This window comes from Lepidochelys olivacea (assembly GCF_965140295.1).
Source record: "Lepidochelys olivacea isolate rLepOli2 genome assembly, chromosome: 6".
In the NCBI taxonomy this organism is placed as follows: domain Eukaryota; kingdom Metazoa; phylum Chordata; order Testudines; family Cheloniidae; genus Lepidochelys; species Lepidochelys olivacea.
Window position 1 is genome coordinate 54,457,605 of NC_140416.1, and position 24,189 is coordinate 54,481,793.

The 24,189-nt window shown below is 43.7% G+C and overlaps 1 protein-coding gene across 1 annotated transcript; it reads right to left on the reverse strand.

Moving 5' to 3' along the window:
- Positions 1 to 1,276: 1,276 nt before the first annotated feature.
- SYT13 (synaptotagmin 13) lies at positions 1,277 to 20,883 on the reverse strand. The gene is made up of 6 exons (XM_084631675.1): positions 20,387 to 20,883; positions 13,327 to 13,549; positions 11,675 to 11,815; positions 9,427 to 9,740; positions 3,241 to 3,370; positions 1,277 to 1,962 (listed from the first exon to the last, which is right to left on the reverse strand). The coding sequence occupies exons 1-6, from the start codon at positions 20,567 to 20,569 to the stop codon at positions 1,661 to 1,663; spliced, it is 1,293 nt and encodes a 430-aa protein (XP_084487801.1). The 5' UTR covers positions 20,570 to 20,883; the 3' UTR covers positions 1,277 to 1,660.
- Between the last annotated feature and the right edge of the window lie 3,306 nt (positions 20,884 to 24,189).

Sequence of the window (24,189 nt, forward strand, 5' to 3'; positions counted from 1 at the left end):
GAGAGCTCCCCCAAGAACACTGGGAGAAAGAGGTATACACTACTTATATATATAGATTTGGGATAAGGGACCTTGATGCTGTCATGTTTTCAATGGCTTTTAGCAACCCTAAATCCAAGGTATCAAAAACTACAGCAATGAAGGAACAGGAAGGAATCCAGACACAGGGTTTGGCAGGTGCTCACTTCAAAGGCTGGGTATGTACAGTACACTCTCAGAAGAATACCTGTGCTTCTTTGCCTCTCTCACTCTTTTTATATGATCTACTCTCTCTCTCCCATCTTTCTCTGTTTTTCTCGGTGTTCCTCTACTGTCTTTTTCCATTTCTGCCTCTTTTTCATATCTCATGAATCAGTTTATTTTTGTTATTTTTGTTCCATATGACCACATAAAGCAATATGGAAAACATTTACTGCAAAATGGACACAACTATTGCAGAGACCACCACCCCAATGGGGGCTTTGGTGATGAAGGTTTGTTGACAGGTCAGAAACCTGGGACTGAGTTATAACCTTCTGGCCCATCTATTTCCATTACTTGGTTTTTTCACAGGAATAGAGACAGATTTTAAGTATATACCAGAGGAAAATGATAGCGTGTGTTAGCATCTCTAATTTGGGGAGGTCAAACTATGCAGAGAGCCCAGTCACTTCCACTAGAGAACTTGGCTACCACATTCTGAGATGGGGGAAGGCCTGAGTTTTGAGCCTGAATTTTACATTCCCGAGAGGAGTTCAGAAATCCTGTGTTTCTGAAAAAAGGTGTACAGGGGCAAAAACAAACAAAAGGTGGGTTGTGCCTTTTTTTCATTTTGTATTCATAGAAAAATTCTTCTTGTACGTATTAACCTTAGAAATGTCAATCTGCGCATCCCTGTTTTGCTGCGGTCTCTGTAGTAGAGCTAGACACAGACAGGGAGATCTCTCTCTGCCATTAATTGAAGGGCTAGAGGTGTTAACTCTTTAACAAAGAGTTTTTCTTCGAAATTGTTTGTCAAGTGTTTGATTTTAAAAATGTTAATAAAAAGACAAAGTGGTTTGAACACTGTGAATAAAACTCACTTTCCCTCTTATTTAATCAGGTTTCCCTTCTATGGTATGCTGTATACCTGCTAGCTCTCCAGTCATCTATAGAGTCTTCAAGGGAAAGCAGGGTAGATAAGACCTGAACATATAAAATAAAAAACAAGCAGAAAACTAACTAAATAAATAAAAACCAGGCCTTCTTTCTTCATCATAAAGCAGTAAATAAGAACACAAGCCCATTCCCCCCCCCCCTTCAGCTCACCTTTAACTATAACACATACAAAAGCCTATCTGACAGTCCCCATTTATTTTCACCAGCAGCTTTTCAGTGTCAGAATCTCGTCCTTGTAGAAGTTAGAGGTCTGTTGGGGTCATGCATTCCATCCCTAGGAGAGAGTTCAGGACTCTTCCCTACAATGTACGCTTCAGGACTGTGCCTGGTCTAGCTTGAGAGTGTCCTTGTGGCAGGAAACCCGAAAAAGGCAGTGTCCATAACAGAATGCTGTGATTGGTCATTTTGTGGATGGGTGTGGTTCACAGTACTGCAAGATGAAATATAACTTGGCTTACTCCTCCTGACTCAGAGACCTCCCAGTATGAAAGGCAGTTGGCTGGTCATGACAGAGATTGCCTGGCTACATATGAAGTTGGTGCCACATGGCTATCTGCCTCCTGGGGTTCCTCAGCATCTCCTCCCAGTGGTTCCTCTCTGTGCCTGTGGCATGCAGACCCAGGCTGCACTTGCCCAGTGATTGGCTCTGCCCGAGGCCGTCTTGGCTTAGCATTTCTAGCACCACACTGGAGGTGTGTAGCAGCTCTTGGGGCACTTCAAACATGATCATCTCATTCCAGACTGGGTTGATCTTGTGTTTTGCATGCTTTGTCTGCTTCTTCAGTTTCAGAGACTGGTGCTTCAGGATCACCTTGACAGATACATCTGCATGGGAAATGAAGGAAAGACAGACACCACAGTGATGAGCACAGGACAGGCAGAGAGCCATTAAAAGAGAATCTGAACTAATGTCTATGGACCAAAGGAAAAGCACATGAGCAACTTCTAACTGTTTTCTCTCTCAAAATTATTTTAGTTATTTTTGCTTTTTAACCCCATTTTATTAAGCCCCAGCTGCACAGGCAGATGTTATAGAATATCAGACACTACAACCTCTTCAGACTGAGATCAGCATCTGGATCTAGAGCACTCCTTTGGAGTTCAGGGAAGTTTGAATCCAAGGCTTTTGTGTACCCTGGGATAGAGCTGAAGGCCCGACATGGAGTTTGGGACACAGATCTGGGATTGGATTCTGAACACCTCCAAAGTTTGGGGTTTCCATCCAGTATTCCATCCACAAAAGCAATGGGTCCCATTTCCCTGCATGGAAAGAACCTGCAAAGGGAAGAGGAAACTGCTGAATTCTAATATGAATTCTTTTGCCAGAGTGGATATGGCTTGTCCCATGTTGGGAGAATCCTATGGATTCCTTCCTCAACCTATGGATCCCATGAGATCACAGGAGGCAAGAAGGATTCACGGTGATGACTTTTGCCTCCCTTCTATCACCTGGCTATACAGGTCTTGCAGGTGCATGCTTCCAAAGACTCTCCCACTCTTCCCATAAGGGGATGTGGTGGGAAGTTCTGCAGTGCAGAGGATGAAGCAGTGCAAGTTAACGTAGCCTCAGGGTTGCAGGTTGGAGGGAAGTCTTGGAAGACTATAACTGGCTCCCTTTCCTTACCCTACTCCTTGAAGGCCTTCAGATGGTTCAAGGGCAAGAAAGGATCATTATGCACAAGCAGAACTCCCCCTTTCACAGGAGAGTGTGGCGAAGTGGTCTGAAACTGTTGTGCAGTACTTTAGCAATATAGTAGCAGGGCTTCTGGCTCTTGCTGAACCCCCTCTGCTCCACCCTCTCCTTGCCTGTCCTGAAACCACACCACAAAATGCAGTCTTTGCCACCATTGGTTTCTATCTGTAATTGGACCATTAATGGTCGTAGAATGATACAGTTACAATGAGTAGGCAGATGAATATATAACTATGTGCTGTGTAACTAGGATATGACTACCTTAATTTATGTGCAGGATTTCTAGATATGGGGATGAGGGGCATTAGATTACATTGTGACTGTATTGACTCACCATAAATCAGGTCACCCTCATTCCATTGTGTCCTATAGAATTTTGCCCAATTCCCCTGTTGCTGTTCCTCACTCACCTTTTCCCAAGAGATCTTTCAGCTGTTTGAAATGGAGATTCTTGGCTTTTATGAGCACCACAAGCAAGCGGTTTGCTGCTGGCAGATAGCTGATGGAGAGGAGTATCTCCCCATAGCCTGCATCCGGCTCCTAGAAGTCAAGAAGAAAAGCATGAAAGAAAGGCAAATTCAAAATCCACTCTTGTCCATACCATTGAGCAATGTGGGGCCAAAGATCAATGAGAAACTCTCAAATGCAGCAAGTCACGTTGTCTCTGGATCCTAGCCCTATTACACAAGGATCCCCAGTTAGACTAGTTGAGGTCTGATGGAATGAAGCAGAGAGTAGGCTCTTGGACAGAACTCATCTGAAAGGAAGTTCACAGTAGTGCTCTCCTCACTGATTCACCTGACTGTGTGGGTTAACCCTTTCATTGCTGCTGGAAAATAACTGTTTCCTATGTCATTCAGTGGGACATTTACTTGAGAGAATGGAGAGTCGGGATGTAACAGATATAGTATGCTGGGCAGTACCAGAAAGATGTAAACAGAGAAATGTAGCTGCATCCCTTAGCCTTTATCCTTTTCTGACAGATTATCGTGCAGCTGCCTCTCCAGCTGATTCATGTTTCTTGCTTTGATTATTTCCTTTGGCCATTTGTTCCTTATATCAGCTACCCTTTATGTGAGAAAATTCCATCTAAACTTAAGTCCTGGCTTTAAATAATCCAGATGTGCTATCCCCAGAGAAAGAGAAGAAAATGCCCATGGGTACCACAACACTAACTTACACTCATACACAGAATGAACCAGAGCTAGTCACTTAAGCTTGGAAGGGTATTTTAAAATATATATATTGTCATAAATATAAAGGGAAGGGTAATCACCTTTAAAATCCCTCCTGGCCAGAGGAAAAATCCTTTCACCTGTAAAGGGTTAAGAAGCTAAAGATAACCTCGCTGGCACCTGACCAAAATGACCAATGAGGAGACAAGATACTTTCAAAAGCTGGGAGGAGGGAGAGAAAAAAGGGGTCTGGGTCTGTTTGTGTGATGCTTTTGCCGGGGACAGAACAGGAATGGAGTCTTAGAACTTAATAAGTAATCTAGCTAGATATGCGTTAGATTATGATTTCTTTAAATGGCTGAGAAAATTAAGCTGAGCTGAATAGAATGAATATTCCTGTCTGTGTGTCTTTTTTGTAACTTAAGATTTTGCCTAGAGGGATTCTCTATGTTTTGAATCTAATTACCCTGTAAGGTATTTACCATCCTGATTTTACAGAGGTGATTCTTTTTTACTTCTATTAAAAGTCTTCTTGTAAGAAAACTGAATGCTTTTTCATTGTTCTTAAGATCCAAGGGTTTGGGTCTGTGGTCACCTATGCAAATTGGTGAGGATTTTACCAAACCTTCCCCAGGAAGTGGGGTGCAAGGGTTGGGAGGATTTTGGGGGGAAAGATGTTTCTAAACGACACTTTCCTAATAAAAATAAACCCAGATAAATGTTTGGTGGTGGCAGTGGAAGTCCAAGGGCAAAGGGTAAAATAGTTTGTACCTTGGGGAAATTTTAACCTAAAGTGGTAAAAGTAAGCTTAGGAGGTTTTCATGCAGGTCCCCACATCTGTACCCTAGAGTTCAGAGTGGGGAAAGAACCTTGATCTATATATGTGTGTGTGTGTGTGTATAAAATCAGCACTTGTGCCATTTGTTTTGCTTTCTTGGCATGTCTACTCCCAAATCTGTGAGCGATTCCCTCTATTTTCCCCAAGCTCTGGTTTCTTTAAGGTAGATGCTCTGAATGATCCAACTTTCACTTTACAAGGCCACCATTCTTCTCTGTATTTATTTTCTGCCATTAGTGATTGGCTTCTTAGCCTTCTGGCCTTCCTCTCTCTTTCCCTCCCTCTCCCGCCCTCCATGTATACCTGTAGGCAGAACAAGAAGAAAATAATCATGCTGACAACTGATCTTTCCTTTGAAAATGACATCATTTAGTGGTGGGGAGTCAGAGGAGTGAAAGAGAGAGAATGTGTGTGTGCACAGAGATATGAAAGGGGAAAGCAAAGGGGAAGTAATTATTCACTCAAGTAGTACCAGCTTGTGACAGAAACCTCATTTTAATGTGCAGTTAATGGTCCAGAAAGGTCCTTGAAAGCCACTGTTCAATTGAGTGAATTCCCTTTGGACTTCCCAACAAAGACTAGAATCTTTAGGAGAGAGTTCCCTTATCCAGGACTTTTTTGTCCCTTCCTCTCTCAGTTCTAAGTAGGCTATAAATATTTCAGATTAAGTTTTCTGCTTGCTGGCTGCGGTGGATGTGAACAGACATTCATTAACAACAGATTTACTCTCTAGAAAATGTTGCTGTCATAACTATCTGATTGGAATGACTCATACACAAACCAGCCAAGAAGTCATTTCCAGAGAAACTCCAAACTCAGATTAAGCAAAGTCCTCAGAAGAGCCAATGTAAACCTTTTTCCATGAACTCAGTTAACATGTGCAGGCAGCACTGAATATCTTGTACCCATACACCTTTTGAAAAAAGTGTCCTAAATCTAAATGAATCTAAAGAGAGGCAGTAGCCATGGATTCTAATCAGATTCTTGATGATGGCTATGTCTTCACTGAAAATATTATGTATTTACACATGAAGATACCTCTCTCAATGTAAAATCCCACTGGCGATAAGGCACAGGTGTCTCTCACCTCAGCGTAACTAGTTGAGGTACCTGCACTAGCTAAATCTAGGAAAAAACTGCTCCGACTTGTCTTCACTAGGATTTCACATCAAGAGAGCTATCTATCTCAATGTAAACACACACGTACACACACGTTTTTCCTCCAGTAAAGACATAGCCAATGACTTGCTCTGCAGCATTGGGGACTGACTATTTGGCCATCCAAGTATTTTATACAAAATAGAACAATTTTGACAGAAGAGATTGAGAAAGCCCTATCTCAAAATACCCTACACCACTGTAATTAGGACACTCTCCTAAAATGTGGGAGACCCAATTTAAAAACCCTGCTCCTGTGACACCCCCCCCCCCGGCAGTTTTGTGAATCTAGTTCTTCATTTCTTTGCTTTGTATGTTATAAACTACCTGGAAATTAAATGAAACAGTTTGTGTCAGGTTGAATGAAATGTTTTGTTCAACTGGAAATGAAATTTTGGTTGACTTTTTTGATTCATCAAAATTTTTCTGAATTTTGGGATTTAGTTCAGGTAGAACCAATTTTTTTTATTCAGTTTTTCAAAACTGACAGTGAACTAAAAAAAAATCACTTATTTGCCGGACTCTAATTACCCGCACCATGAGATTTAATCAGTTAATAATGTTCGTGAAGCACTTTGAGATCTTGAGATGGAAGGTGCTATGGAAGCATAGAGTATTAAACCAGTGGGAAGAGAGGAGGACACGATTAGTGGTACCAGCCTAACACCTGCAGCTTTCGTAATGTGGTGAACATTGCTCTGAGCCAGCAGCAGCACTCCACACATTTCCGAAGAGCAACGACATCACCCAGCCAGTTGTGAGCTCCCCTCTCCGTTCTTATATCTGTGTAGGAGCATTCCAGAGAGAGTGGGTTTGACATTTTTGCAGCTCATAGCTTTTCAAGGAAATATCAAACTTTAAACAAATCCCAGCAACATTGTTCCTGGATGTACGCTGACAAAAATAGCTCCTATTGCTCTCTGATCCTCCCTCTCTTGCTCCCTCATTCCCTCCTGTCCTGGCTCTCAATTAATGATTCATGACTTGTATTTAAGCTGGCTGTGTAATGATTGGTTCACTGAGGTCCCTGATGATGCAAATAGAGCTTTCACTGCATATCTTTCAGCACAAACTGGGGCACTGTTAATGTTAACCTACTCCTCACGGGTTAGAAAAGGAATCAGTCTTGACTTATCAAGTGAATGGCTGTAAAGATCGACCATGGCAGAGGGGACAATATGTCTAGGGCCCTGTCATCTTGAAGATGTATTGGTGTCTCCTAATCCTATATACAGAGAGCTTCTTGGCACCTTTTGTATAACAGCTATGGAGCAGATTTTGGCCTTGTCTCCACGGAAAAGTTTTTTCAGTATAGCCTTTGAATTTAGACCAATACAGTTATACTGATCTAATCCCCTGTGTAAACACTTTTATTCCAGGAGAAGTGTGGCTTGGCGGTGAGGGTGGGGGCTCATGTCCCTGGGGGAGGGGTAAAGTTAAACCGAAAAAAGTCATTCTTAAACTGGAACAAGTGTGTCCACATTGTGTGTGGGAGTGGGAGGGTGGGGGTTTATACCAGTGTAATTGGTGAAACTTTCCCCTGTAGCCAAGGCCAAAAACACCATCTGCTAAACTGATCCATGGCATCCATTTATTCCTACCATCCATCTGTCTATCTCAGGGTTTTCTATAGTGTTCATCACTGTAGTATGGGAGTACTGTCCAGGTAAATTAGCATTGTGGGAAACTGGTGATGCAGATTCCAAGTTCTATGATTCAAGTAAAATCACTGTGTAGTCCTCAGGAATTACAAGGCCAGGTGCCACAAGTACTCCTTTTCTCTTAACGCCAGATTACTTATTTCAGGGTTCAGCAACACAGTCAGGAATGCTTGTCCCTTGCTGTGTTGTTTGCTCTGTCCAGAACCCTGGTTCTGACTACCTGGGTACTATCTCAGTCCTGTCTCTATTTGATCCTAGTGAATTTAAAAACTCACAAGTGCTCAAAATTCATGTGGTACTCACAAAAACAAAGAAATAATAGCACTGCCTAGATTAATGCAAGGTGGAGGCAGATGTTGTTTCCAACATGCAGCTTCACTGATGCATTTCAATCCTAATTTGCAGCATTCTCTGTATTCCACTGCTTGCCACACCTTCCCCACAGCTCTGCAATGCATCTCCATCCTGAGGTTTTAGTTGGGAGCAGTCGGTGATGGCTAGTAGTGTTCTGTTACTTTCTTTACCCAGAAGTCACATACTATAGAACAGGCCCAACGAAGAAAAGTAACAGAACACCACTAGCCATCACCTACAGCCATCAACTAAAACCTCTCCAGCGCATCATCAAGGATCTACAACTTATCCTGAAAGACGATCCCTCACTCTCACAGACCTTGGGAGACAGGCCAATCCTCGCTTACAGACAGCCCCCCAACCTGAAGCAAATACTCACCAGCAACTACACACCACACAACAAAAACACTAACTCAGGAACCAAGCCCTGCAACAAACCCTGTTGCCAACTCTGTCCGCATATCTATTCAAGGGACACTATCATAGGACCCAACCACATCAGCCACACCATCAAGTCTCATTCACCTGCACATCTACCAATGTGATATATGCCATTATGTGCTAGCAATGCCCCTCAGCCATGTACATTGGCCAAATCAGACAGTGTCTACACAAAAGAATAAATGGACACAAATCAGACATTCAAAAACCAGTAGGAGAGCACTTCAATCTCCCTGGATACTCAATAACAGACTTAAAAGTCACCATTCTTCAACAAAAAAACTTCAAAAACAGACTTCTATGAGAAACTGCAAAACTGGATTTAATTTGCAAACTTGACACCATCAAATTAGGCCTGAATAAAGACTGGGAGTGGCTGGGTCACTACAAAACATAATTTTCCCTCTGATACTCACACCTTCTAGTCAACTGTTGGGAATGGGTCATATCCATCCTAATTGAATTGGCCTCATTAGCACTGACCCCCACTTGGTAAGGCAACTCCCATCTTTTCATGTGCTGTATATTTATACCTGCTTACTGTATTTTCTACTCCATGCATCTGATGAAGTGGGTTATAGCCCATGAAAGCTTATGCCCAAATAAATGTGTTAGTCTCTACGGTGCCAGAAGGACTCCTCGTTGTTTTTACTGTAGTTCAGTGATTGATTATCATGTAACACAAGGAGAAAGAAGGGATGTGTAGATGCTGGGACCTATAAGGTTAGGAGCTGAGTTGGAGCACTTTGATTACTTGCTGAAATGGTCAGATATTGAGTTGTGCTGCTGATCTTTAGAAGTCATTGGAGTTGTGGAGGCTCATCACAACTCAGAATCTGGCCCAGTGTAAATGCAGACCTGGTTATTACATGCCCATTAAAATACAGTCATATTGAAATAAGCATCTCTAACTTTGGAAACTAACTCTCGTTATATTGCCTGAGCTACTGATAAGTATTGATGTGATACCTTCTCAGGGGTCTTCAGTTTCTCCCACTGGGCCATTCTGAAGGGTTCCCCCACATTAGCCAGGCTCAGTTTAATTTCCCCAACAATGCTGTGCCTAGAGAATCTGTCGCAGTTCCTCAAGGTGAGAGTCAGCATCCCTTCTAGCACCTCCTCCTCAGCTAACGGGAACAGCAGAGCTTCCTCCCAGATGATGTGGTGCACTTTCTTCTTCAGCACTGTCTGGGCACCTGTGGTGCCAGACTTGCTCACCAAGGTGCCCAGGATGTAGCAGTCACAGCCAGCATCCTGGTCCCCTATCATGCTTCCATGCATAGCTGGAGGACAAGGAGAGGGAAGCTTGTATTAAAAGAAACATCCTATTACAGGGCTAGGTATGCAAGGGCAGAAGGCTGTGGGGCCTTTGCCTGTCTCACTATAGTCATAAAATAACATGAGCTGAACAGACATCCAAGATGTTGCTAAAACCTGCTGTTCCTTCTAACTAGCACTGGAGAGACCAAAGTCCAGGGCCCAATGTTATTTATTTTTCCTTCAGCATGCCCAAGAATCTTATTGTCCTTGTCCTTCAGCAAAAGCACAAGGATATTGTTATTGTCTGGGAGATTTTGCATCCCACTCAAGTAAATGTGCATCGCTCAAGGGCACCGAACCAGTAGCCTGAGAAGACACACGAGATATTTGGGGTGGGGGGAGGGGAGGGGGAGAGAGGATTTTAATTTATCTTCACACTGGATCAGAAAGAGAGCCTCGTATAAAATGCATTAAAGGCTCTTGGTCAGTCACAGAAGCTAGAGGTGTACAAGGCTGCTTAGCACATCTAGTCCATCCCCTAGGGACCAGTGCGGTATGTCTCTAAAGTTCATTCCTAAGTGTTTTGTCCAGTCTTTTTGAAATGGCCTCTTTGGGAGACCATTCCACAGTCTAATTGTTCTCAGTGTTAGGATTTTCCTCCTGATATTCAGCCCCAGATTTTCCTGTTCTTTATTTCATCTTGAGGCTGAAAGTTCTCAAATGAAAAACGTACATAAAATATCATTTCACATTCCATGAACAGTGACAAATGAATCTATCAGCCCTCCAGGCCAAGGGCTGCAGCAACGTCTCTACTCCTCAGCAGGGTAATGTAGCAACAAGTCCTCTTTGTGACTGCAAAAGTCAGTGTGCATGACTGTCCATGGAAAGATGCCCTGCTACCCACTGGCTCAGCAGCTGAGAGCAGTCAAGTCCTTGACACCCAAGAGACTCCTCTGTCTCCTTAAGAGAGTAGAGCTCCTACTGAGCTGACAGGGAGAGCACAACATGCCTATGAGAGCTCACTGAACATGCATGACAACCTCAGAAAGAAACTCAAGGCTGTGGGCTTGTTGCTGGCAGCTTGCCCAGCATGATGGCTGCAATTTAACACCCCTTCAGTCCTTGCTTAGGAAGGTGATAGCTGGACTGGTTTTTGGGGGGACTCATACTATCTGTGAATTAGTCACTCAGCTCTGCTTTACACACCCCAGGAGGACTGTGACTAGCAAGCAGAGGGTTAACAGGGTTCTATCTCTGAGTAGTAGCACAGCTCCCCCAACTGCCTGTCCTTAGTGAGATTGCCAGAGAGCCTGGTCATATGGCTAGGCTCAGCTGGCGGGAGTTACCTTATCCACAGGGTATATAAGAGGAATGTGATTTAAACATCTCTTCCTCCAATTTGGCTTGTTATATGTAGGGTTGTTATATGTAGAGTTAAACCTTCCTTTTGCTAGTCAAGCTGTGTGAAGCTCTATAGATTTTCCTGTCACTTACGTGAATCATAAATCCATGAACTGGTTTGTCCTTCATCTGGTTTTGCTTTACAGGACCAGACAGAAGGGCTAAACAAAAAAATGTTTGACTGGAGGGGTGGGAGGAATTTGGGGGTATTGAGCCTGTCACCTCATTGGGAGCATCTCCTTAAAACAACAGTAAGACAGAAGGATCCTTACCTGCGCACCTCGAACATGGGTGGAATAGGACAAACTCCTGATTCCCTCATACTGCCTTTGAGCACACAAACTGTTGCTAAACCATGGTGCATTCTTTTCAAGCAGTGAAATCTCTTGGCAATTCTAGTTTGAAAGCCTCATAGCCAATAAAGTGTCCCTCAGTTCTGTGGGGACATGTTGATTATTATGTAGGAGGTGAAATACTTTGAGTCAGAAAGTATCTTGTATCTCTCAAATAAAGGCTTGTTTATATAAAATAGGCAGAATGGGGAGCCACTTACCTTCAAGAAAGGCCACACACAGCTCAGCTTTCTGTCCATCATACCCAAGGGAATAGCGGAGTTTAGGGACCTGGTTACAGCTGGCTGCTTTCTCAGGGTTCAGGTGCTCAGTGACACACACATCCTGTACTGCACCTGGGACTGAAGTAACCCAGTTAGCAAGGCTTCATTCCTCATCAAGCCAAATTCACCACCTGGCTTCACTGACTGTTCTGTAGTGCTGCCCTCCCCCTCTCACTTTCCACCTCCTTCCAGATGTGGACAAGCTTCACTTTCTGTGTGCTACCTGGGCTTTAGCCATACCTCTCACTCCATTACCAACCCATGGTAACGACACAGGTGCTTGCTCTTGGATTTCTTTTTCACATATTCCCTGAATTAAACTGTAAGATTTTTGGGGTAAGGACTTCACAGCTGACTCTGATCCCACTTACAACGCTAACAAATTTTACTAAAGCTATTGGAATGAATTCAATCCTTTTTAGGGGATCCTCTTTTCCACACAGACGACCACTGTTACCTTAATTCCCACAGAGCTTGGCTAGGTTGAAAGTGGTGAGGCTGGAAGGTTGTGAGGCTGTTTGGATTGGAGTATATATTATGTTAATTACCTCAAGTAAAGCAACAGGCAGGACTAAAAGGGAAGCCACAGTATTTTATTGTCAGATACTGGTGCATGCAGTATCAGTTTGGATCAGGTGCTGGAAGGCAGCAATGGTAGGGGGCTGGGACTTATTCCCCAAGCAAATGCCAATCAGAGTCAAAAATCAGTGTGACATGGTATACAGAGGAGAAAGCAAACGGTTCTTGTTCTATTTTAATAACACTTGGCCTATGGAACCAAGCACAGCAGGAAGCCAGAGCACTTGCGGAGCTGATAGTGCACTGATACACACACCTCAAGCTCTGGTGCCAACCTACGTGCAGCCATCTTGCTTTAGCAGCCCCGTCCTATTGCCTTCCTTCTGACGCTGTAGGCTGATGCTTAAATGCTCACCTCCCCTTCTTTCCCAGTGTGGAGGGGTTGGGAGAGTGGCCCTCTGCCCAGAAAAAGACAGAGAAACTGCCAAGTACTGCCAAGTGATTTTTCAAGTTAAAAATAAATCTTTATATAAACCATGCATGGAGTTCATTGTGCCCACTGGAAAATCCCCAGGAAGACTGTATTAATGTTATAGCCACCAGGATCAATTGTGCTATTAAAAAGGCAGCTCAGGAGGTAAAATCAATATGGGCACAGAACCATCACAAGCATGAAATGCTGCCAGATGCAAACAGTTAGAATTAGACTCTCTAAGGTCAGAGGACTCTAGACTTAAAACTATTCAGGGCACTGATGTGTGCCCCTGCTTCACTAATGGAACCCGTTGATGGACTCCATCTCTACTTTATCTTAACCAACCACATTTAAAATGATGGTGGACAGAGCAAGCCTCAGGTGGTTTGCCAGCTGAGCACATTTGTGCTGGGATCATTGAGAGAGAAGAACTATGGCGCCCCAAATGGTCATTTTTACATCTACCATTCTGATTATAACTGCATTTTAATCCTGTGTACAAGTCCTATGTTGCTTATCAGACACCTGGGCACTGGAGCAGTGGATCACCAGTCTGAAGAGGAAATGGTTCCACTGGACTTGGAAATGCTCCTACCATTTTGAGGGAGAACAAATAACTCCTCATTGACTTGTATCTTCATTCTGTTCTGATCCTGAACTTCATCTTTTCCTCTAGTTGGCTCTTCAGTTGACTTCAAGGCATAATCCACATAATTAATAATTTCTGGGGCAGTCATGACTGGCTTTGGGCCATAGACGTTGGGAAACATCAGGAGGGTCCGAGGCTGGATGGGTTCAGTAGTCTTCTTAATGCTGAACTGAAATAAAGATCCTGTTCATTATTCTGTATAGACTAGACTAATGCTACCAGCTTGCCCAAGACCAGCTGAACCCAGACCAAGGGAAAAAATGATCCAGCCAGTCATTCCTAATGCCATTGTTACTTGGCTAATTGAACTCACTGCATCTTCTCAGTTTGTGTCCTCTTCAGACTCACCCATCAACACATTTGTTTGCAACAGAAAAGGGAAACTTTCCCATTTGTTGATTTTCCCCTCCCCCTTCACAGTAGCAATACACCCCTACTTTATATGTCTATGCCAATTCCTTACTAAGCTCAGATGTTATGAATGGAGCTGGGTCTGTGCTGTGACTGTATGATCCAAAGAAAGCCAGTCATCAACCAGGCAGACTAGTTTTGGTGCTTGGAGGAGTGCCCACACTACCTCCTTGGGAAAGTGTAGTAAACATTTCCCACATGTTTGCCAGCCACAGCCTGACAGTCACACCTCCCCACATGTTTTGGGATGTCCAGTGCCATTGGCAGTGCTGTGTTACTTTTTCTGTCACTGGACTCAGGAAACACAAGGACTGGGATTGTGACTGCCCCTAGAAGTGGGAAGGCTTATTGCACCCTAACAGGCCAGACCTAAGAGTCTAAAACTGTTCTTTCACCAACATGCTCTGCAACTATTGAATCTTATTATCTCTGTGTTCAGGACAGCGATGGAAAAACTTCTTTCTTGTCCCATCTACAGCCAACTACCTAAACGTCTGTTCTCTGCTTCTGAACATTTATTTACCCTCTCTCATCTAAATATTTCCTGTGGTTGGAGTTATCATCTGCTGACTATGTTCTGATGCTTAATTTGAAGCTCAGAGGCCTCTGAGTGGCTTTATTTCAACTTCAGTAGGAATTTTACAATCAAATTGCTGGCTGTTGTGAAACTAAGTTAATGGAGTTGCAGCTAAATTGAGCCAGGAAAGCGAGTAGCAAAATAACTTCATACAAGCAGCAAAGGAAATATATGTAATGTTTACTAAAAAGAAAATTTCCATGAAACTGCTTAAAGGGTAACAGGCTCAGGAGGAGGTCCGGGGGCAAACCTGGGGAACGGTGATCCAGTGGAGTGTCAATAAGTAAATTGCAGTAGCTTTGAAAATACACAGAGTCCATAGTGAGAGGCAGTGTGGTCTAATGGATAGTGCACTGGACTAAGAGTCAGAAAGCCTAGATTTTATTCTAATCTCTGGCACTAACTGACTGTGTAATCTTGGGCAAATAACATTACCTCTTTGAGCTTCTGTTTCCTCTCCCACATGTTGTCCATCTTATCTATTTAGACTGAAAGCTCTTTAGGTCAGGTAATGGTTCTTACTATGCATTTGTCATGTCTAGTACAATGGGGCTGTGATCTTGACTGAGATCTCCAGGTGCTATTGTAATATAAATAACAACAGTTTGGCAGTAAGGATTTTGAACTCGAGATAGGCCTGAGTCACAAAGTTCAGGCCTAGGTTTCAGAACTGTTCAGATTTTGTTTAGCTGATTACACAGAGAGGGACCAGTTGCAAAGTTTGGAGTGGGGTCAGGTCCATCTCAGTTTTAGATCAACAGGCCCTGCCTTTCTCTCAAAGCTTCATGGGAAAATATTAGCAATACTGTCCGCTGTATGATGGTTTTTTTTCATTTCCCTTGGAATCATCAGGCAATTGGCTACTGATTCTGGTTTATAGCTCACCCAGCACCATAGTGTCTGAGCACTTTCCAGGGAACAAACAAGATGACAGCATCAACAAATTAAGGTAAAAGTTCCTTGATTAGATGGACCGACATTTTGGTCTGATAGATCAGAGTTCGTTTTATGATTTCAGTCCCATGCTGATTCACAAGAATCAACACAGAGTACAGAAGGATAGTGCGAAAAGCATAGCAATGAACTCAGAGCTGTGGGATTGTTGCTATAGCTCACCCAACATAGGAACCCTTCATTGAGAAGGAGAGGCTGGTGAAAAATCTGTCAATGGGACATTGAATTCCACCCCCACCTACACTCTAAACATTAATCCCAGCTATGTGTAATTTAAATCACTCTGTGTGAACATATATTTGGATTTGTCCATGGAAAAAACAGAGACTGAGTAGGAGCTACCCCAACTCTAATCAGTTTGCTTTCGTGCTTCTAAAGCATTTAGAAGATCTTGTGTGAAGGGTGCTGGAGAAGTGGAAAAGACTGTTTTATTGTGAGCTTGCTGTCATGGAAGGATCTCTTGTCCCATTAACTGCCAAGCTATTTCATTTTACGTTTAGACTGAGAGAGAGAGCGAGAGCAAGATAATATTCTTAATTGTAATTAATGTTTTTCCATTAGTTACTTTGATTCATATTGATAATGAATGTGGATGGTGCCATGGGAGAAGCAGTCTCTTGCGTTAGAGCTTTTTACTCCTAGACCTCATGTCCTTAGGGCATATTCACATTCCTCAAGGAGCAGCTCAATAGCGCAAAAAGAATAATGTAGTTTGGTTTTTAACCACACTCTGCATGTGATGCCCACAGAATCATAGTGACATAGCCATTAGCAATGGAAGAGTCCTATTAGGTCATTGCCTCCATCTCCCCAGGTAGCCAGTACCGGATTGTTCACTATAGTCCACTATCAATGCTCTCTCCACTCTAGTTTATGACCTCTGTTCTATACTCTTAGAGAGAAATTCACCCCTCTGATGAGGGCCAGCCCTGGCCATAAGTGGGACTTACACAATGAATAAGCCTCTTTCTGGCAAAAAGGAGGGAGTGGGATTTCACTCTTAGAGATTTAAACATCAGTTCTGAAATACTTAAACTTGAAATAACAGGTTCAAATCCCAGCATGGTCAGGTCAGACTTTCTTCTTTCTAAAGTAAATCGAGTGTGTTCTGTGCAGTTGGCAGGACCCTCTGGGCAATATCTTGGGGAAAAAATGGCCCTGGTTGCTTTACATAGACATTAAATATCCTATGCCATGGAGCTTGTGACCAACATCGCCTCTTCCTTCACTCTTATACAAAGAGTGCTCTGCAATAGCTATCCACCTGCCTGCTGCCCTCCAGACCAGAGGTGGCTGCATTTCAGTGGTGTATGTCTATACTACATGAAGCAGCTGAGGAACTTTTGAGATGAAAGATGCTATACAAATATGAAGTATTGTTATTACTATCGCTTCCCCTGCTTGCTAAAAGCCCAACACTTAGTCAGGAAATCCATCAGCACACAACAACTAACAGCTTCACTGGGTTTACATAATACGTTCATGTCTGCTCTTCAGAATTAGAGATGAGAGACATATGCAAACCAGTGGGGACCAATCCACCCCCTCCTCCAACTGCATCTGCCTCTGTTTATTGTTCATGCTGCCAGCTCTGCTTCGCAAGTGCTGGCAGCTTATACTCTTTCTGAGCATTGCCTGCGGAAAGTCCCTTTTACAAATCAAACTACAGCAGCAGTCTTAAATAAAGTGAAGAGCAAGAGAGCGTAATCCATTCTATGTGAAATAAGACCAAATTAGATAGGACGCTGCTCTTGACCCTTCTGTGTTCCTCCTTGACATTATTAAAACGCTGGCCTAGATTATTTCCTTGGCTTATCTTGTATCTGACTCACAAGCAATGCAAGCTTGTGATTGTTACTATCTCCCATGCTCTGAGGTTTTTTCAAAGTGACAATATAAAAGCCACCTCATTTTACTTGTTCTGTAGATATATCTTTGTTTGCACAAGACCCAATTCTGTTTATAGGTGCTTTTCAGAACTCTGGGGCTTTTCTATACAGCAGACATAGAGCTTGTCTACCCAGCTCTGGCAAAGTGCACTCGAGAGGTATGATTTGTAGAGTGCTCTAACATGTGGTGCTCTAACTGCCCTATGTGGTACACCATGGGAGGTAACTAGTTCATGCTGATGTATTCCCATTTCAAACAATGTTAGGTCAATGTTAAAGAAAACAACATAACCGTGGATCCAATATAGTCTAGCTTCCTCTCTCTTCCTCAGAATCCCCTGATACTGACAAGCCTCAATAATAAAGCGTTCCGAGCACTGGCTAGGTAGGACATACAGTGTATTAAAGTTGCTTTTTGTTCGTGGATGAAAAAAAAGACAGGATTGTTCATAATAACAGACACAGATGATGTACAGCACTTCACAGACATAAAACTAGATTTGAAATTAATCTTTACAATGAAAATGGAGTACTTTTAAATTGGAGACATTTTAGGGAGTGCATGTTCCTGGCAATAGGTTCCTTTTAATTTGGAAAGAACTAGCAAACATATGGAATATGGGAACTAGGGACATTTTGTACCTTCAGTGACAGAGTGCTCTGTTCATCTTTCTGGAATTCTTGCAAAAAAAATAATAATTAGATACTAACTATAATACCTAACTGATGATGAAAACATTAGTCTCCTCCTAGTGCTCTAGGGTAATAATGTTGTACTAAAAGCTGGGTGAATAATTTAACAAGATATTGGTCACATACTATATTAAAATATTGCAAGCTTTGCTAAATTAGTAAATATTATGAGAGCCTGAACCTATGAGGTTCTGAGGACCCTGAGCACAGTTTGATTTCAGTGGTAGACCAAAATGCACTTCAGTGGTAGATCTGAACGCTTAGCAATTTGCAGGATGGGACCCGAAGGGAGAAGCTGCAGAAATGTATTAACACTTTCCAAAGGCTTTTCTTAAAGTCTTTCTCAAGATGTTATTCAAGAAAGTTGGTTACTCAAAGGGTGAAGTCATATGAAGAATTAAAAATTGGTTTAGAGCTAAAACAATAAAAAGTAGCATTAGAAAAGGAAATGGTCTTTGTGTGAAAAAGTGGATAATGGAGTGCTCTGTGGATAGTGTCATTCAATATATTAACAGTCTGGAAAACAGGTGAAAGTGATGCACAATAAAGGTCTGAAATGAAATTTTTCAAAGCAGCCTTGGGGCATGAGCACCCAATTCCCATTCATTTTTAATTGTATACTTTGAAAATCTCAGCCTTGCTGCATAGTATTGTATCAAAGAGCAAACTGGAAAAATCAGCAGATAATAATCTATTAGGTTAGCCAAAGCTAATGAGAAACCTGAGGAGGACCTAGGAAACTGGGCAACACACTAACAGATAAAATTCAGAATAAATACAGGCAAATCTCCATTGGAAAACACACTCTATCCTACTCACTGAAGGGTTCAGAAATAGCCGTAATGTCTAGGGGAAAAGATCTAAGTTCAGTAAGGGTATCTACTCAATACCAAGTGGCAGTCCAAAAGAATCAATAATATGGATATGTGTACACCACAAATGTTATCAGCTTTGAGAGACAAGGTGGGTGAGGTAATATATTTTATTGATTGACTTCCGTTGGTGAAAGAGACAAGCTTTCGAGCTACACGGAGCTCAGGTGACCTGAAGAAGAGCTCTGTGTAGCTTGAAAGCTTGTCTTTTTCACCAATAGAAGTTGGTCCTATAAAAGATATTACCTTACCCACCTTGTGTCTCTAATATCCTGGGACCAACATGGCTATAACACTGCAGATAATCGGCTTTGGCCATCTTGTCTCAAAACAACTGCAGCAGAAATATGGTGAGACTGGGACTATTTACTTGGGAAAGAAAAAAAGAGTCCATTATATAGGGACTGAGTATGCACTAATGAATGGCCCAGAGAAAGCCAATTAGGATTCCTACTGCAGTTTTCAATGAAACAAAAATAATAGAGCAGTCCATGTAATTTAAATGCAAATGAATAAAGACTTTGTTATACAATATATCATCAGCTTTTGGAACTAGCTGATGTAGCATATTATAAAGGCAAATTAAGGTTTAGTAAGAATGAGAAAAAAATCATTCAACCCATATAAATGAGAAAAGCGTCTACAGTAACACAAGCTAGGGTAAAACTTTCAGTGACCATCAGGCTTTATGTTCCAGACCTGAGGTCATAATCAGCCAAGGGAAAAAAGTTTTTAAAAATAATTCTCCTCAAGGTTCAGTATTGAGTATTCCATAATTAGGTGCATCAGGGAAGTGTTACAATTTACTGCTGATGCATCTGGCCACTGACAGGACACAGGAGTAAATGGACCATCAGCCTGTTCCAGTCTGCCAGTCCCTATGCTCCTATTTTGATTGAACCCTTTGAGCAATTAAGTCAGATCACCAGGGATATCTGGCATTTGCAGCACTTCAAAACAGCTGTTATAGTAAGTGAAAAGGAAAAGAAAAAGCAGTAGGCATGGTGAGAAAGTAGACTCTCCACAGTTAAGGTTGTTACTAGATTCATATTATAAACCTTATTTTAACCTCATGTCTTAACTTTCCTAAAACTTCATCTGTTTCACATGTGGAGGAGGATTGTTTTCATAATAAACCAGCTATGTACACAGAAGCCTTTCCACTATACTGCTGTAGCCATAAGTGTCTGTGTGTGCAGAGAGAGAGAGAGAGAGATTATAAAAGATTCTGACACTATTGATATTCTGCTCCTACTCTGCACACAACTATGTTCTGACTGCTTCTTAGTAGAGTCCAGGTTTCTGTTCTAGCCAAATGATTTCCCTTGGGATCTAGCCTGACAATTCGAGTGGAATTTCAAATCTTCTTTTTCTGTATGTTTGCCACGAGGAGCTTTCTCTTTGGTAAAAGGACCGCTGAGTTGACTGTTGCTTTGTTCATTTTGCAGGTCACCTGAGTCTCCCTTCCCCCACTGAAATGTTGCTACATCCTGAATCCTGCAAACAAATAGGATGTGATAAATCACTCACCACAGTCTGGCATGGACTTTGCATTCCTGCCTTCTACACTTACAGAAAAGTGGCAGAGTAAATTAGAGAAGGTAGTTTACCTGCTGGACTGGCTGAAGCGTACTGGGCTTAGCATTTTCACTGTCCATGTCTTGGTCCTTTCCCGAGAGTCCTTTCCTAGGTTGCCTGCATTTGCACAAACAGGTAAAACCGCAGAGGGCAAGGATGCTAGTTGCAGTCCCCAAGGTGGCACCCAGAGCTATAACTGGGACAGACAAAACCATTGTCTCAGGCTGCACAGATGTTACGCAAGAATCATGCGATTCTTCTTCTCAAGCAGTATGTATTTCATTCATTCCCTTTCAGAGTTTAGTCTGGTTTCATTCACTTTGAAGTAAGAAAAAGAGTTTCAATAACAGCAGGGAAAAGAAGTGACTCTGAAGAGAGAAATAAATTATTCCAGGTTTGCTAGGAAGCTGCTGATGGAGCTTCTGGTTTTATGTTCCTGGCCAGGCAGGGAAAAACAGAAGTAGTAGTGGCTGTGGTGCCTGCAATCCCTTTACAGCCGCAAGCAGGCAGTTTTCATTGAAGCTTGTTCTCCAGCTCCACGGGGAAAAGTCTGATGTGCGATAGAGGGAAGACGTCAGCAGAAAGGGGTGGGCCCTGCAAGCTAACCCACAGAGAGAACGTCCAAGTGTTGGATTAGCTCTTTAGCAGGGTTTGGGAGGGCTGAGTTTTTAATTCTCCGGGGGGGGGGGAATTGAGTTAGGGGTTTTTTTACTTAAAGTTAATGTAGTGGTTGATGAAAAGTGCCAACCTGATAGCCCTGGAGACTGGCACAATGAACTCTCTATAATAAGGGCAAAGCTTGTTTGTGTGGGAGACAGAAGTTCTTCTCAGGATCCAGCCTGAGACAGTAGAATGAACTACCCCAGAAACCAAGGGCCACCATAAACCTCAGCACCTTCCTTTCCAAGTGCAAGGCACATTTGTTTCACCTGCCTGCTTTAACATAAACACATCTATTCTATGTGTGTGTGTGTCTGTCTGTCTGTAATGTATAAAAATAAACCCTACCAAAACAAGACATTCCAGTGCACACACTTCTCCCCCTGAGGAGAGAACAAACATGACAGATGTGTAGTCACATTGCTTAATGCCCTACTGGAAGGATCTCAGGTACTGCAGTTTTCAGAGTAACAGCCGTGTTAGTCTGTATTCGCAAAAAGAAAAGGAGTACTTGTGGCACCTTAGAGACTAACCAATTTATTAGGGTATGTCTACACTACGAAATTAGGTCGAATTTATAGAAGTCGGTTTTTTTGAAATCGGTTTTATATATTCGAGTGTGTGTGTCCCCACAGAAAATGCTCTAAGTGCATTAAGTGCATTAACTCGGCGGAGCGCTTCCACAGTACCGAGGCAAGCGTCGACTTCCGGAGCGTTGCACTGTGGGTAGCTATCCCACAGTTCCCGCAGTCTCCGCTGCCCATTGGAATTCTGGGTTGATATCCCAATGCCTGATGGGGCTAAAACATTGTCGCGGGTGGTTCTGGGTACATATCGTCAGGCCCCCGTTCCCACCCTCCCTCCCCCCGTGAAAGCAAGGGCAGACAATCATTTCGCACCTTTTTTCCTGAGTTACCTGTGCAGACGCCATACCACGGCAAGCATGGAGCCCGCTCAGGTAACCGTCACCCTATGTCTCCTGGATGCTGGCAGACGCAGTACGGCATTGCTACACAGTAGCAGCAACCCCTTGCCTTGTGGCAGCAGACGGTACAGTACGACTGGTAGCCGTCATCGTCATGTCTGAGGTGCTCCTGGTCGCCTCTGTGAGGTCGATCAGGAGCGCCTGGGCAGACATGGGCGCAGGGACTAAATTTGGAGTGACTTGAGCAGGTCATTCTCTTTAGTCCTGCAGTCAGTCCTATTGAACCGTCTTATGGTGAGCGGGCAGGCGATACGGACTGCTAGCAGTCGTACTGTACCATCTTCTGCCGAGCAGCCATGAGATGTGGATGGCATGCAGTCCTTCTGCACCGTCTGCTGCCAGCCAAAGATGTAAAAGATAGATGGAGTGGATCAAAACAAGAAATAGACCAGATTTGCTTCCCCCCCTCCCCTGTCTAGGGGACTCATTCTTCTAGATCACACTGCAGTCACTTACAGAGAAGGTGCAGCGAGGTAAATCTAGCCATGTATCAATCAGAGGCCAGGCTAACCTCCTTGTTCCAATAACAACGATAACTTAGGTGCACCATTTCTTATTGGAACCCTCCGTGAAGTCCTGCCTGAAATACTCCTTGATGTAAAGCCACCCCCTTTGTTGATTTTAGCTCCCTGAAGCCAACCCTGTAAGCGCCCCTCCCAGCGTCAGAGCAATGGCAAACAATCGGGCATCTGAGAGTGCTGTCCAGAGCACTCACAATGGAGCACTCTGATGGGGCTAAAACATTGTCGCGGGTGGTTCTGGGTACGTGTCGTCAGGCCCCCGTTCCCTCCCTCCCTCCCTCCCTCCGTGAAAGCAAGGGCAGACAATCGTTTCGCGCCTTTTTTCATGAGTTACCTGTGCAGACACCATACCACGGCAAGCATGGAGCCAGCTCAGGTAACCGTCACCCTATGTCTCCTGGGTGCTGGCAGACGCGGTACGGCTTTGCTGCACAGTAGCAGCAACCCATTGCCTTCTGGCAGCAGACGGTGCAATACGACTGGTAGTCGTCCTCGTCGTGTCCGAGGTGCTCCTGGCCACGTCGGCTGGGAGCGCCTGGGCAGACATGGGCGCAGGGACTAAATTTGGAGTGACTTGACCAGGTCATTCTCTTTAGTCCTGCAGTCCTATTGAACCGTCTTCTGGTGAGCGGGCAGGCGATACGGACTGCTAGCAGTCGTATTGTACCATCTTATGCCAGGCAGGCAAGAGATGAAGATGGCTAGCAGTCGTACTGTACCATCTTCTGCCAAGCAGCCATGAGATGTGGATGGCATGCAGTCCTTCTGCACCGTCTGCTGCCAGCCAAAGATGTAAAGGATAGATGGAGTGGGTCAGAACAAGAAATAGACCAGATTTGTTTTGTACTCATTTTCCTCCTCCCCTGTCTAGATCACACTGCAGTCACTCACAGAGAAGGCGCAGCGAGGTAAATCTAGCCATGTATCAATCAGAGGCCAGGCTAACCTCCTTGTTCCAATAACAACGATAACTTTGGTGCACCATTTCTTATTGGAACCCTCCGTGCAGTCCTGCCTGAAATACTCCTTGATGTAAAGGCACACCCTTTGTTGATTTTAGCTCCCTGAAGCCAACCCTGTAAGCCGTGTTGTCAGTCGCCCCTCCCTCCGTCAGAGCAACGGCAGACAATCGTTCCGCGCCTTTTTTCTGTGCGGACGCCATACCAAGGCAAGCATGGAGGCCGCTGAGCTCATTTTGGCAATTAGGAGCACATCAACCACCACACGCATTATCCAGCAGTATATGCAGCACCAGAACATGGCAACGCGATACCGGGCGAGGAGGCGACGTCAGCGCGGTCCCGTGAGTGATCAGGACATGGACACAGATTTCTCTGAAAGCATGGGCCCTGCCAATGCATGCATCATGGTGCTAATGGGGCAGGTTCATGCTGTGGAACGCCGATTCTGGGCTCGGGAAACAAGCACAGACTGGTGGGACCGCATAGTGTTGCAGGTCTGGGACGATTCCCAGTGGCTGCAAAACTTTCGCATGCGTAAGGGCACTTTCATGGAACTTTGTGACTTGCTTTCCCCTGCCCTGAAGCGCATGAATACCAGGATGAGAGCAGCCCTCACAGTTGAGAAGCGAGTGGCGATAGCCCTGTGGAAGCTTGCAACGCCAGACAGCTACCGGTCAGTTGGGAATCAATTTGGAGTGGGCAAATCT